General features: G+C 31.4%; 1 protein-coding gene across 1 annotated transcript; it reads right to left on the bottom strand.

Moving 5' to 3' along the window:
- Positions 1-1,780: 1,780 nt before the first annotated feature.
- Positions 1,781-4,070, bottom strand: LOC25482395 (glycolipid transfer protein 3). The gene is made up of 6 exons (XM_013610944.3): positions 3,870-4,070; positions 3,704-3,759; positions 2,698-2,828; positions 2,434-2,569; positions 2,086-2,232; positions 1,781-2,006 (listed from the first exon to the last, which is right to left on the bottom strand). Exons 1-6 carry the CDS (start codon positions 4,033-4,035, stop codon positions 1,971-1,973), a joined length of 672 nt encoding a protein of 223 aa, XP_013466398.1. The 5' UTR covers positions 4,036-4,070; the 3' UTR covers positions 1,781-1,970.
- Positions 4,071-12,667: the final 8,597 nt, after the last annotated feature.

Here is a 12,667-nt window from a genome sequence, read left to right as displayed (position 1 = left end):
ATGTTGATAAGTGGATAACATGAGCGAAAGCTTGTATCTTCGGAGGGAGTATGTCAATTCTTGTGAATGGAAGTCCTACATAAGAGATTAACATTCAAAAAGGTTTTAAAGCAAGGGGATCCTTTGTCGCATTTCCTTTTCCTTTTGGTGGCCGAAGACTTTAGTAGCCTTATGGAGAATTTAGTTGATAGAAAATTGCTTTAGGGCTTTGAGGTGAAAAGAAGAGGTTTTGTGGTGTCTCATCTTCAATATGCGGGTGATACTTTGTGTATTGGGGAAGAGATGGTGGATAATCTTTGAACTTTGAAGGCGTCGTTGAGGGGTTTTTAGATGGTGTCAGAGCTGAAGGTGAATTTCCATAAAATTTACTTAATGGGTGTGAATGTCTCCTCCGAGAAATTTTTAAATTGTAGAGTGGAAGCAATTTCATTTATGAAACTTTCAACCTGGGACCGTTGTTCCTATTTTTTTGTATCTCACTTTTTTGAAAATGCCGGCGATGGTGATTAAGAAGATTGTGGTTCTCTAAAGAAAATTTATTGGGGGGGGGGGATGTTCGAATGGCATAGAAGTTTGTGTGGGAGAGATACCTAGTTCATAGTCTTAAGAATGGCCTTCTGTGGGTGGAGGTGGGAGATGGGGTTGATTGGTGGAAGCCGGAAGAGGGAGGAGTTTTTTTTTCCCGGTAAAGTCTTGCTATTCTTTATTGGAAAACTTGTTTTTGTTCGATGGGGGAGTTAGTGTGGAGGAGGAGACGGTTTTCCGGTATCTTTGGAAGAGTCCGGCGCCGTCTAAAGTTTTGATTTTCTCTTCGACTTTATTACTTGAACGTCACAACTAAGGAAAATTTGGTGAAAAGACATCTATTGGATGTTGAAGCGTCAAGAAGGTGCGTTTTTTGTAACATATATGTGGAAACATCGGTTCATTTATTTATGCATTGTGATGTGATAGAAAAAGTGTGGCTTAAGGTGATGAATTGGTTGCAATTTAATTTTATCGCTCCGTCAAATTTGTTTAATCATCTAAATTGTTGAACAAATGAAGCGAGTGCTAAAAAAACAAAGGCGTGAATTTTGGCTAATTTGGCATGTAACAATTTGGGTTATTTAGAAAACAAGAAATGAGTGGATTTTCAACAAGCTTTGGGAGATTGATAATATGGTGGATCAAATTAAGGTGATGTCTTGGTATTGAAGTTTGAGTAGAATGAAAATTGATAAGAAGGGATTGACTCACGAGGTAATTTCGTTCTTAAGGAGGTGGAGGGCTATAGCTGCTGTTTCGATTTTGGTGCTTATTTTCAATGCTGGTCGTACCTTGCTGTGGGGGCTGTTTTGGCGCTATCATGGGGCATTTGCTGCTGCCTGTTACCATAGGGCCAGCGGTGACTTTGTGGGATTTTGTTAGTTGGTAGGCGGTAATTGCTTCTGGAGTACCGCTCTTCTCCCATCTGTTTTTACTTATTCCCGTCAAAATAGCCGAACGTAAGTTAACAGGTGTGCTTTTGTACTTTGCTTTGTATTTTGGTATTAAGGTACACATCTGTTTTTGGTATCAAGGTTTGTCCCCTTATATACTGGACTTTTGTACTTTGCTTTGTATTTTGCAGCTTTTCTGTCTTGTTAGGGTTTGCATTCAATAAAGTTTGCTATTAAAAAAAACTTTTAAAATTTAAAACCAAAAACTTGCAACCACTGCTTGACAACCTCGTAGATTTAGAGTTTGATTGGTGTTGTTTTCATATTCTTTTAAACAAAATATAAATATGAACTTTTGGTAAGACAAACTTATGTACATTCATATTGCTTTAACCACATGTTAGCTTTTCTGCATTTGCGTAAAACAGCGCTTGATGTTACTTTAAACCTCACGATATTTACATCTGCAACATTCCTTTCATTGAATAAAATCTTTGCTATTAAAAAATATATATACAGAGAGAATTCCTCATTATTCCTTTTATCCTTTCAGGTTGATTTCAGCTTGTCCAAGTTATATAATCTCTGCAAAACAAATACACACACATAAGGTAAATTTTGCTATATGTAGAAATTTTCATGACCAATTGATAATCAAGCTTACTAGGATACAGTGGATATCCTCAAGAAAAGGCACAAACAGAGAAACCAATATTTGCATTTTCTGCTTCAGCATGTGACTATTATCTTCATCTTCAGTCTTAAGGAGATCAATGAATGTCTTACTTTCTGGAACTAATCTTAGAGCCACCTGAAACGTCATTTATATTTAGGGTTTTTCTATCATGTGCAAATTTGCAAAAAATTAAAACCTAACTTTGTTGCAAGTTTTGTTTGAAGTAAAGATCAGAATCCTAAATTTTTTATAAAAATAGAATATATTAATTAATGAATAAAATTTGATTTGCAAAATTAAATTAGCAATGCAAAGTCCATTTAATTTGATTAGTACTCTGACAGCAGTTGATGAAATCCATCCATGCCATGGTTTTAATGTTACTTCATAAGATTCTTCAACTATTTTCTCCATTTTCTTTTCAGGATCTTTTAATAGTATTTGTAATAATGACGAGGTGAAATCCAGGGTCCTGCAGAATATGTAGCACCATAAATTAAGATGATACCTATTTATAATTTTCTTCAATAATTTTTTACTTTATATTATATAAAACGAGAAGTATTATTAGGTTTTATTAAATTATTATAGGTATATCACCTTGTGAGCCAAACAAAGGCCTTACTGCAGCTAGACCCTTTCTTTGCATTGCCTTCTGTTGCTTCCAATTTCAATATTTCAACTAAATTTAGATTTGTTGTTGGATTTGATTCATGCATTAGTTCCAATCTCTGCAATCAAACGGAATTTAATACACAACTAATCATTGGTAGTTGACAAATCAAATCATCAATATTTTAAAAAATGTACACAATGAAAGTCATATAAATATAATAAAATTACGACACAAAAACAATCCCCATATTATAATGAAAAAAGAAGGTGTTTCCTTAATTTCATAACCACCTAACTTATAACTTTTTTTTTTTAAATTAAACTTATAACCCTTAAGTTGACCCTTTATGTTAAATTTCATCTAATCAGTTCACGTGAGCATAGCTCAGTTGGTAAGGATAATGCATAATATATGCAAGGTTTGCGGTTCGAACCCCAGACAGCACCAAAAAAAAAAAAAAAATCAAACAGAAAAATTTTATGTTAAAATTCTGTTATTTGAATTTACGATATTGAATCTACAAACTTGGAACAATGAAGAATGTTAGGAGAGAGTGTGTGCGAGAAACCATAGTTCTTTCCTCAAAACAAGATCAACCATATTTCTAAATATTTTAGAAATGTGTAATCCCAATTGTAGTTATGATGTCTAATAATCTAATAGTTTCCCTAAAAAAATGTCTAACAATCTAATAACTATTCGGATTAATGACATTAATTTAGTCTCAAGCAGTGAGGTGTGGGATACAAAATTAAAGAGTACTACCTAAGAAATCCAGGGTTCAAACCCTAATAACTAACATCATATCACTCTTGTTAAAAAAACATCATTCATCGCTAATATTTAATTTGTCTATCAAAAATAAAATTGTAGTAAGAGAAAGGTTAAATGGGTGGTAGTATAATCAAGTAATTATGTTTAAAAAACAAAAAAAGTATAATCAAGTAATAAGCTGAATTGAAATTTTTTAGCTACGGATTTTCTTTGTACCTTGATATTTTGATACACATCTTGTCTCAAAACAGCCATTGTTGGCCCTATTTTATCTGTAATTATTAGACACATATTTAATAAACAATGTGTTAATATAGATGTTACTCACATCAAAATTTGAACAATAATAATGAAATTAAGATTTGAAGTAAAGAAAACATACCAAGAACTTGTAGAACCAAATAACATATAGAGAGGAAAGGCTTAATAGGGATGTGAGCAGCTTCAAGATTTTCTCCAGAAGGTTTAACTATCACAATCATAGAAAGCTCTTCAATAAAACAACTTATCTCTGATTTCTTCTCCATTTCTCTCTTTGCACTCTTCATATTTCACTAACCTTCCTTACTTTCTTCCTTCTCCACAATTAGAGTTATATATATTATTAAATATGAGTCACTTGTCAAAGCTTCTTAGACTTGAACTCTTTTCTTTAATTTTTTTTTTTCTATACCGATAACTCTTGTGCTGTATCAATTTTTCCCTTTAAACTATTGACGATGACATATAAATTTGACCTTGGAATTATTGTTTATACTTATAATGTTTTTTAAAACATTATATAACTAAATAAAAACCATGTAGGTCGAAATTGAAATCGACATGTCTAAAAGAATATAGTAGGAATCATTTTGCTTTGTTGATGTAATTTACAGTTCACATTTATATTCGCATGATAATCTACGGTCATACGTAAGAACTAGCAGTAGGAACATAAATTTTTTAGTATCTTTTTTAAATGGGTGAGGACATGCCACTTTTTTTATTTTTATTTGCATGTACCCTGATTGTACTTATCTAAACTCTCTTTCTCCAAGGAAAAATTAGAAGTTTATACCATGTTAATTATGTTTTAAAAACGGTAAATGTTAATATCATTTGTGATGGGTATATGGTCATAGTAGTAGTATCTTTTTTCCACTGTACACTCTTCTTATTTGTCTTTCTATATTATAAAATCCAGATTATATAATATATGAACTTCTTTTTGAGGATTTTTAGCTTATACAATCCGCGAAAACCACCTAAACCTCTCTCTACAAACCACCATACTATCCCCACATAAACAACACAACAATTTTGGGTATAGTATGAGTGGTGCCCATGATATCATAACCCATTCCCAAAATTAAATTTAAGAAAGAAAATTGTAGGGGATGAAAAATGAAGAATGAATAAAAATATTGAAGAATGTGATAAGTGCTAAAAAGTGGTATTTTAAATGAATATTCAAAGCATTTTTGTTACTTGTTTTGCAAGTTATTGAGGGAAAAGCCGAGAGATAAGTGATTATTACCCTTTTACGCTTTATCTATCTTACTTCACCCATTTGTGCAGGATTTGAACTCAAGACATCGGAAAAGTACAAAAAGGCAGAAAATTGAAGTTACTCGCCTCCAACTCGCCATGGCGAGCAGCAAAGGCGAGCAATTCCAGTAAGCAACAGAGATCACACGCCACCAACTCGCAATGGCGAGTAGAAGGCGACTGAACTCGCCATGGCGAATGAATGTACTCGCAAGGCGAGTTAGGGCGGTTTAGACTCCTTAGAGGTTACGTGGCACAAAACCAATGGTGAAGAAACTTCAACTCGCCATGGCGAATGAAGGAGCTCGCGAGGCGAGTAGATGCAGAACGAGAATTTTATAAATAGCCCATTTACTCAATTCATAAGAATCTTACTTTTTTTCATAGTTTTCATTTTGTAATACTTTTAGAGAGAGAGATTGGGCTTGTTCTTCATAGAGTGAGAGTGATAGAAAGAGGATTCTACATCAATTTGTTGAGAGATCACAAGTGTGTAATGGATCCTTCTCTTTCAATTCATTCTTGCAAGGCTTCCATGACAATGAGTAGTTAAATCTCCTTTGTTGGGATTAGAGGTACTTGATCTTAGCTTAACATGTAATCTTTTGATCTATAAATATATGGTTCTAGCATTTGATTTGATATTGATGTTATTCTTGCACTTTAATGCTTATGTTTGATTTAATTGTGATTGAGAAATACTTTTGAATCTAGGTTTAGAATAATCATCTATCAAAACATAGGTTCTAGACATGGAATTGATGTTTTGATAATCACCTTTTGTATCCAAACCTAAAGCTTTCTTATCATTTAATAGATTGAGAAATCATCAATTAAATGATAAGACCGACTCTTGAATCATTCAATAGTTTGAGACATCGATGATTGAATGATACAATTGATTTCACAATATTGTTTGGACACGAAAGATGTTGTCGAGGGATACATGATAATATCAAAGAAAAGCTAGAATCCATGTATGATCATTAGGTTACGTGTGACGCTTGATCAAGGAACTCTAATCCTAACAAGTTTCACACCTTATTAATCTCAATTTTATCATTTGCAACTTAGTCATTAAAACAAACTACCAATTATCTTTTAACTTAGAATGATATTTGGTGTCGAACGGTTTATGATATCGCGCTAGTTCCTGAGGAGACAATATAAATACTTACTATTGTTTGATGCAAAAATACTACATCAGAATGCAAGACTATTTATAACCTTAAAACATTCCTATAATGTAACTACAATTGAAGGAAACGTTTAAAATGATTCAGAATCCGTTAACTACACCTCAAATCATCCAAATCTTGCTTGTAACGCCACAGTCCATATTATGGGATTGTAACATCCCAGATTTTTTCTTCTAGGATATATATTAATACTTATATATTTATTACTTTTAACCTTATAACTACAAATTAATTTTATCATCTTATGATATTAATTAAGCGAGGGATGATGTTTCTATGTCTTCAGTATTTTATTCCACTTATTTACAATATATAAAAATGTTATCCAAAAAAGAAAATATATATCTTAATAGGTAATTCTTGAATATATATTATATTCAATTATTGATAATTTGTATCATGTTTCTTTAAATTGATTTCATTTTCATTGATGTCGTTTTAATATTGTATGCCATTGTTTTGAAACGCTGATTGAAACTTTGGTTTAAACACAAATCAAATTATATAATTTGAAAATTCCCAAAAAAAAAAAATCGGATTATATAATCGACAAATGTATTTTTAGAATTTAGTAGGGCGCGTGACAAGAGTGTAGGGTGGGAGAAAATTCAATTTGAGATGGAGTCTTCCACTAGTAAGACAAAGGATGAAGACGAAAATAGTCTGCTTCAATCAAGTGCCAGAGGAAGACAACCAACATCGGCTCCTAACAATCAAATGACAAGATATAAGAAAACAAAAACCGAAAATATGGAACCAACGTTGTACATCTACGCATAGTTGAAACTGGAAAGAGTTCTCCTGATAGAACTTTATGTTTTTTTTTTTTCTGATTGAGAATGCCAAAATTAAGGTAAAATTCTGCCTTTTTTAAGAATGCTTTTTTCTGTTTTGTTGACTCTTCCGAATTTGATGTAGTAATATTAGTAATTCTGATCAATTTATTCTGTTTGTAGTAAAGTAAGACCCTTGGTGGAGTGGAGCATTTGATGTGGTGCAGCAAAGTATGGAGCAAATTAGTAGTTTAATACTGTAAATATTTAAATATATTCATCTATTGTAACGGCTGGCTTTGTTGTGACAATACGACTAATTTACTATGACTACATGTCATTAGCTGCATACTTGGTATGTGCATATTAAGACAATCCTCATGAATATGTGTTGAAAAATGAGATTCACTCTGATATGCAAGAATGTTTCGTTTCACACAGTAAATCACATATTAGCAAAAATCACCATATTGCAGGATGCTCATTTTAAGAAGATATGGTGATAAATGTTTACTTTCAGGTTTACTTTATTAATTTAAGCACTTTTGAGTTAGAAATCTAGAAATTGAAGGAAAAAAATCATACAAAATTGCCCAGGTTTGAGTTTACTGGACCTAGAGAAAATAGCTAAACTTTAATTAAGCAAAAAAATAGCTTTTTTTTTTCTCAAGTGTTTGTGGTAATTTTGACAATTTTTTAGTGGTTCAGTTGGCCCCAAACCATATGAAACTGTCCGACCCAACCGTTGAAACCGTAACCCGAAACCCGTTTGGCCCGAACTGTAGTTCAATCGGAATTGGGCCTATGTTTGCCATCTGTTGATTTACATGGATTGGGCTTTTGGACCTGGATCCGTCCGAATCCGACTGTATGTCCGTCCAAATCCGTTGAGTTACATGGATTCATATAAGTAAACTGATCATAACTAAAAGCAACATTAGCAAGGTCATCAACACAAGTGTTTTCTTCTTTGTATTTGTAGATATGAGATTTCAAATGAAAATTCTTGATTAAATGAACGCAGTTAGACAAACTGGTTTGAAGCTTCCAAGGCATAATCTTTGGATTAGAGAAAACTTGATAAACAAACATAGAATGACATTTTAGTCAAAGGTCAAACCAACCCTTGTCATGAACAATTTTCATGAATAAAATGGCAGCCATCAGTTCAAAATAAAGAGAGTTAGAAGAATGTCATCGAGTGAATAACAAAGCTTGCTCATGTGTAATCTCCACAAAACAAAGGATGCGCCACTACAACGTTATATAAAATACTAGCAATACACTCTCTATAACACTTTTTCTTATTGATTGAAATTCATACGAGTACCTTCCAATTGGATATAGTGTGCTGAGAAGAGTGTGTTGCTAGCACACCGTAAACTCAGATTGTGTGTTAAACTATACGAAATAAGAACAATAAAGGTTGGACGAAAAAGAACAATATTATCATATTAATCATGATGTTTACAAATTACTCTTGTTTGTTCTTGACAATATCATCATGTAAAATATTCTTGGAAGATTATGCAAGACTTAAGATTGGTTTAAGGAAAATTAACAATATTTAAGAAAAATGATGAGAATTAAGCATTATGAAAATCATAAAAATATAACTTAAAATTATGCTTGACTCAAGTTGAAATCAAAGCCCTTATATAAATGAATTTACAACACCAAAACCATCATACTTTATTCTCGTATATCTAAATATATCAATTACAACACCAAAACCATCATACTTTATTCTCCTATATCTAAATACATCAATTACTTTTACCACCCCTGTGAAAATGATATTATATGTGAGGCGGTGACAATACAAAATAATACACAAATTCCATAAGAAATTAGTGTGGAACTATGTGTTCCAAACCTAGCAAACATAAAATGATAGACTGTTATACTAAACAGTAATGACGAAATAATATAACTAATTCCACAAAAAAGATAGAATATTCCTTGTATGAAATATCTACATTTTCTTTTTATAAATAAAATTGCTAACCATCCCGTGAGCTTAGCTCAGTTGGTAGGGATATTGCATATTATATGCAGGGGTCGGGGTTCGAATCCCGAACACTCCACTTTTCCACAATTAAATTGTGTGAGCTCTAGCCACTAGACTACTAGACAAAAAAAAAAAAAAAACGCTGACCCATCTATAAGTGCGGTGAAAGTAAATCCTATAGCCGAATAAACAGCGGCTTCCATAACAGTCTCGGTGTTGTCTTCGAAATTTATTAAGTTCTTTGTAAATGGTAGGGTTGTTAACCCACAGAATAATGCAAGTGGGTCACCGAATATTCCTGTCCATTTGAGGATAAATTTCAGGTTTTTTATTTTCTTGTTTTCGTCCGCACAAAGTAAAAACACGTTTTTTTACTTTGTGCGGACAGATGGACGAAAACAAGAAAATAGAAAACCTAAAATTTATCCTCAAATGAACAGGAATATTCGGTGGCCCACTTGCATTGTTTTGTGGGTTAACAACCCTATTACAAAGAACTTAATAAATTTCGAAGACAACATCGAGACGGTTATGGAAGCCACTACATAAGAGAGAGGAAATTATTACCAGTACTTGTCACTACCGAAGAGAATAAGGAAATTAATATTCTAAAGAAGAGGGAGTGAAAGAGGAGGGCTTGAGAGTGTGCGTGAATATATAGAGGAGAGGGTTGGAGTATTTATTAACAATATGAGGAACTGTTTCTCAAGTTAAACACTATGAGTGGGTTTGGAGTGTTTATTCCATCCACTTTGAGTGGGTTGGAGTTGGAGTTCGAAAACAAAAAAGTTTCGGTTGCCAATCTGCTTTATGACAAAATTCCTTGCTATTCTAAAGTATATAGGTAGTGTACATACATGACATATATAATCTTCTTACTCACCATACTTGTTTACTTCCTAGAATAGACAATTGAAACAAGTTCAAGAAACCTGTATTTATGTCAATAATGCTTGCGTTTAAAATTAATGAAATCAAGGGAACCACAATTGGTGACTTCCCACACATAATGAGTCATCAAGAGCTATGAAGTGGAACTCAATTCAATTTATTCCATCCACTTTGAGTGGGTTGGAGTTGGAAAATAAAACAACTTTCTTGGCTATTCTAAAGTATATTGATAGTGTACGTATATGCTATTCTAAAGTAATATTTTTTAGTTAGAATATGATGGATGGATATAGAAATATAAATAATTTTTAGATTAACATTGAATAATAATTAAACTTTAAATTATTCTTTTAATTAATTTAAATGAATAATTGTTAAATTCATTCATATTTATTAAGTTTGTTTATTTAAATTTTTTTTTGTTAATAACTTTTAAATTAGTTGATAATTTTTTCTAGAAATATACTATTTTTTAACAAAAATAAAATGAAATATGGGCCGGCCCAAAGTCCGGTGGGTCAGTCCAGACCAACTTTTGTATGGGCCAAATAGGCTTGGGCTGAAAAAGTCCGAGTCCATATTTGGACTAGTTTTTAGGTCCGGCCCGACCCAAAAATGTGGGCCAATGGACCGACCCATTTTGACAGCTCTAGCTTTAAGACCTAGATAAACTGACTTTTATTTTACAAAAACATAAAGAACAAGTTTTAATTATTTATATTTAATTTGTTTGCACTAAAATTATAAATGAATTTGAGATATATGTTCAATCACATCTCTTGCTAGTTAGATATTTGTGTAGATATTTTATAAAATGATTTTATTATACATATAAATCGTAAAGATTTTTATGGTGGTATTTTTCTTTCTTAAAGATTTTTGCAAAAAATGGTTGAATGAAGCATAAACCCAGTGGATGGAATAAAGTTTATGTACCCAAAGAAAGAAATATTAGCCTATAAAATATGCCTTCCGTAGTAGACAAGGCCAATATGTAATCGTAAAGGTTTTTTTTTTTTTTCTTTTAAAAAACACTATGATCTAAAGTTGTTATGCCATATTATATACTATCAATTTATTTATATGAAACATAATTATTTTTAAAAATCATGTATATGAGTGTTTGTGATGTGTTGAAAATTTATCACAATTAAACTCTCACTACACACATTAGCATGTTGATCTTACCTCTCTTATTGATAAATAGCGATAAAATCATAAAAAGAAAATTAAGTGAAGGGTAAATAGAAAGAAAAATACCAAAACACAACATTTTTTTTTGTATAAGATAAAAATAAAGTTTTTTTTTTTTTTTTTTTTATAGAATCCATTATAAAGATTTTATCACTATTTTGATTGATGATTTAAACTATATTATAGAATTGATAATAAAGGTAAATGAATGATAAAAATAAAAGAAAAATTCAATCAAAAAAAGGTGTATTCTCTTTATATATTGTTATAAATTATAAACATATAATAATAATAATAACAACAATAGTTATTATTATTAATTCAAGCTAAAAAACTTGCACCCCCTGCTCCAAGGTCCTGGATACGTCATTGTTCATAACATCCTGTAAGGATTATATTTTAGTCTTGATTGAAATTTTTGTCTCCTATTTTATCCGATTCACAAAAATATTTCATTTTTTAAAATCAAAATTCTTGGTCCTTCAATTTTCATATTTGTTGTAATTCTAGTCCCAATCTACATTTTCTTCTCTGGAATAGATGATTTTTGGCCTAGAAGTGGTAATTTATTGCCCAAATGTTAAATCTCAAGATAAAAACTATCACTTTTGGGAGAATAATTCAGATTGTGAGGCCAAAAATCATCATTAATGGGGCAAAAAATATAGGTTATGTGAAACTGAGGGAACAAAATGTTCAACTTTAAAAGGGAGGATTATTTTTGGAAATTTTTTAAATTAGAAGGACCAAAAATGTAATTAATTTTTGTTGTTGTTATATATATTGTGGCACCCTTTACAGATATTGTTTGGATGAAATACCTTTGTCTTGAATGCAACCTGAAAGATCCCATCACCATGCATAACCAATTAATCATACATACAAAATGGTAGAGTCAGCTGAAGCCTAAAGTAAAATTTAAAATGATATCCTTTAAAAACTAAACAAAAACATAATTAAAGGTCTTTTAAGCCTAATAGTTTTTACAATATTAAACAATGCAAAAATAAATATTGGATACATTTGATTAATTTTTTATTAAATCAATTAGTAAAAATATTAACGAGTAGAATTTACACTATGTGACTACAACTTCTTTTTTTGACAAAGTATTAACCTACAACTATTAATATTTTTTTGAAGAAGCATACACAAATATTAATATTAATAAAATTAATACAAAAAATTGAATCTCGATAGACTTCTGCTCTTTACCCAAATGATTTCGCTCATTCCCAAAATAAATGTCTAAAATGTCCTTACGTAACTTAAGTCACGTTATGTGAGTTAACTCACGCTAGTGTTAATTTACTGATAATGGAGTGTGGGTTTAAAGTCACGCTAGTGTAAAAACACACTAAAATCCAGCGTAACTCACGCTGGTTTTTTCACTGCAATATTCCTTCCCTTCTTCTTCTTTCTTCAACAATAGGAATTGATAGTTCTAAACTTAAAGGCCAGCACTTAAGTTAAAACTAAAAACAGTCCAACACACGATGAATCAAATATATTCATATAATTATTAACTAACTACTATTAAAGCATATCAATCAAGTGCCGAAATATCAAAACTGATTATTTTTTT

Source organism: Medicago truncatula, chromosome 1 (genome assembly GCF_003473485.1).
Source record: "Medicago truncatula cultivar Jemalong A17 chromosome 1, MtrunA17r5.0-ANR, whole genome shotgun sequence".
Taxonomy (NCBI): domain Eukaryota; kingdom Viridiplantae; phylum Streptophyta; class Magnoliopsida; order Fabales; family Fabaceae; genus Medicago; species Medicago truncatula.
Note: the sequence above shows the minus strand (reverse complement) of the source record. Positions and strands in the feature narration are given on the sequence as shown.

Excerpts from the sequence above, each read along its gene's own strand:
- LOC25482395 (XM_013610944.3), bottom strand. The coding sequence starts at position 4,035 with ATGAAGAGTGCAAAGAGAGAAATGGAGAAGAAATCAGAGATAAGTTGT. Across the intron at positions 2,570-2,697 it reads GCCTTTGTTTGGCTCACAAG|GACCCTGGATTTCACCTCGT; the intron begins GTGATATACCTA and ends CATATTCTGCAG. Across the intron at positions 2,233-2,433 it reads TTTCATCAACTGCTGTCAGA|GTGGCTCTAAGATTAGTTCC; the intron begins GTACTAATCAAA and ends ATGACGTTTCAG.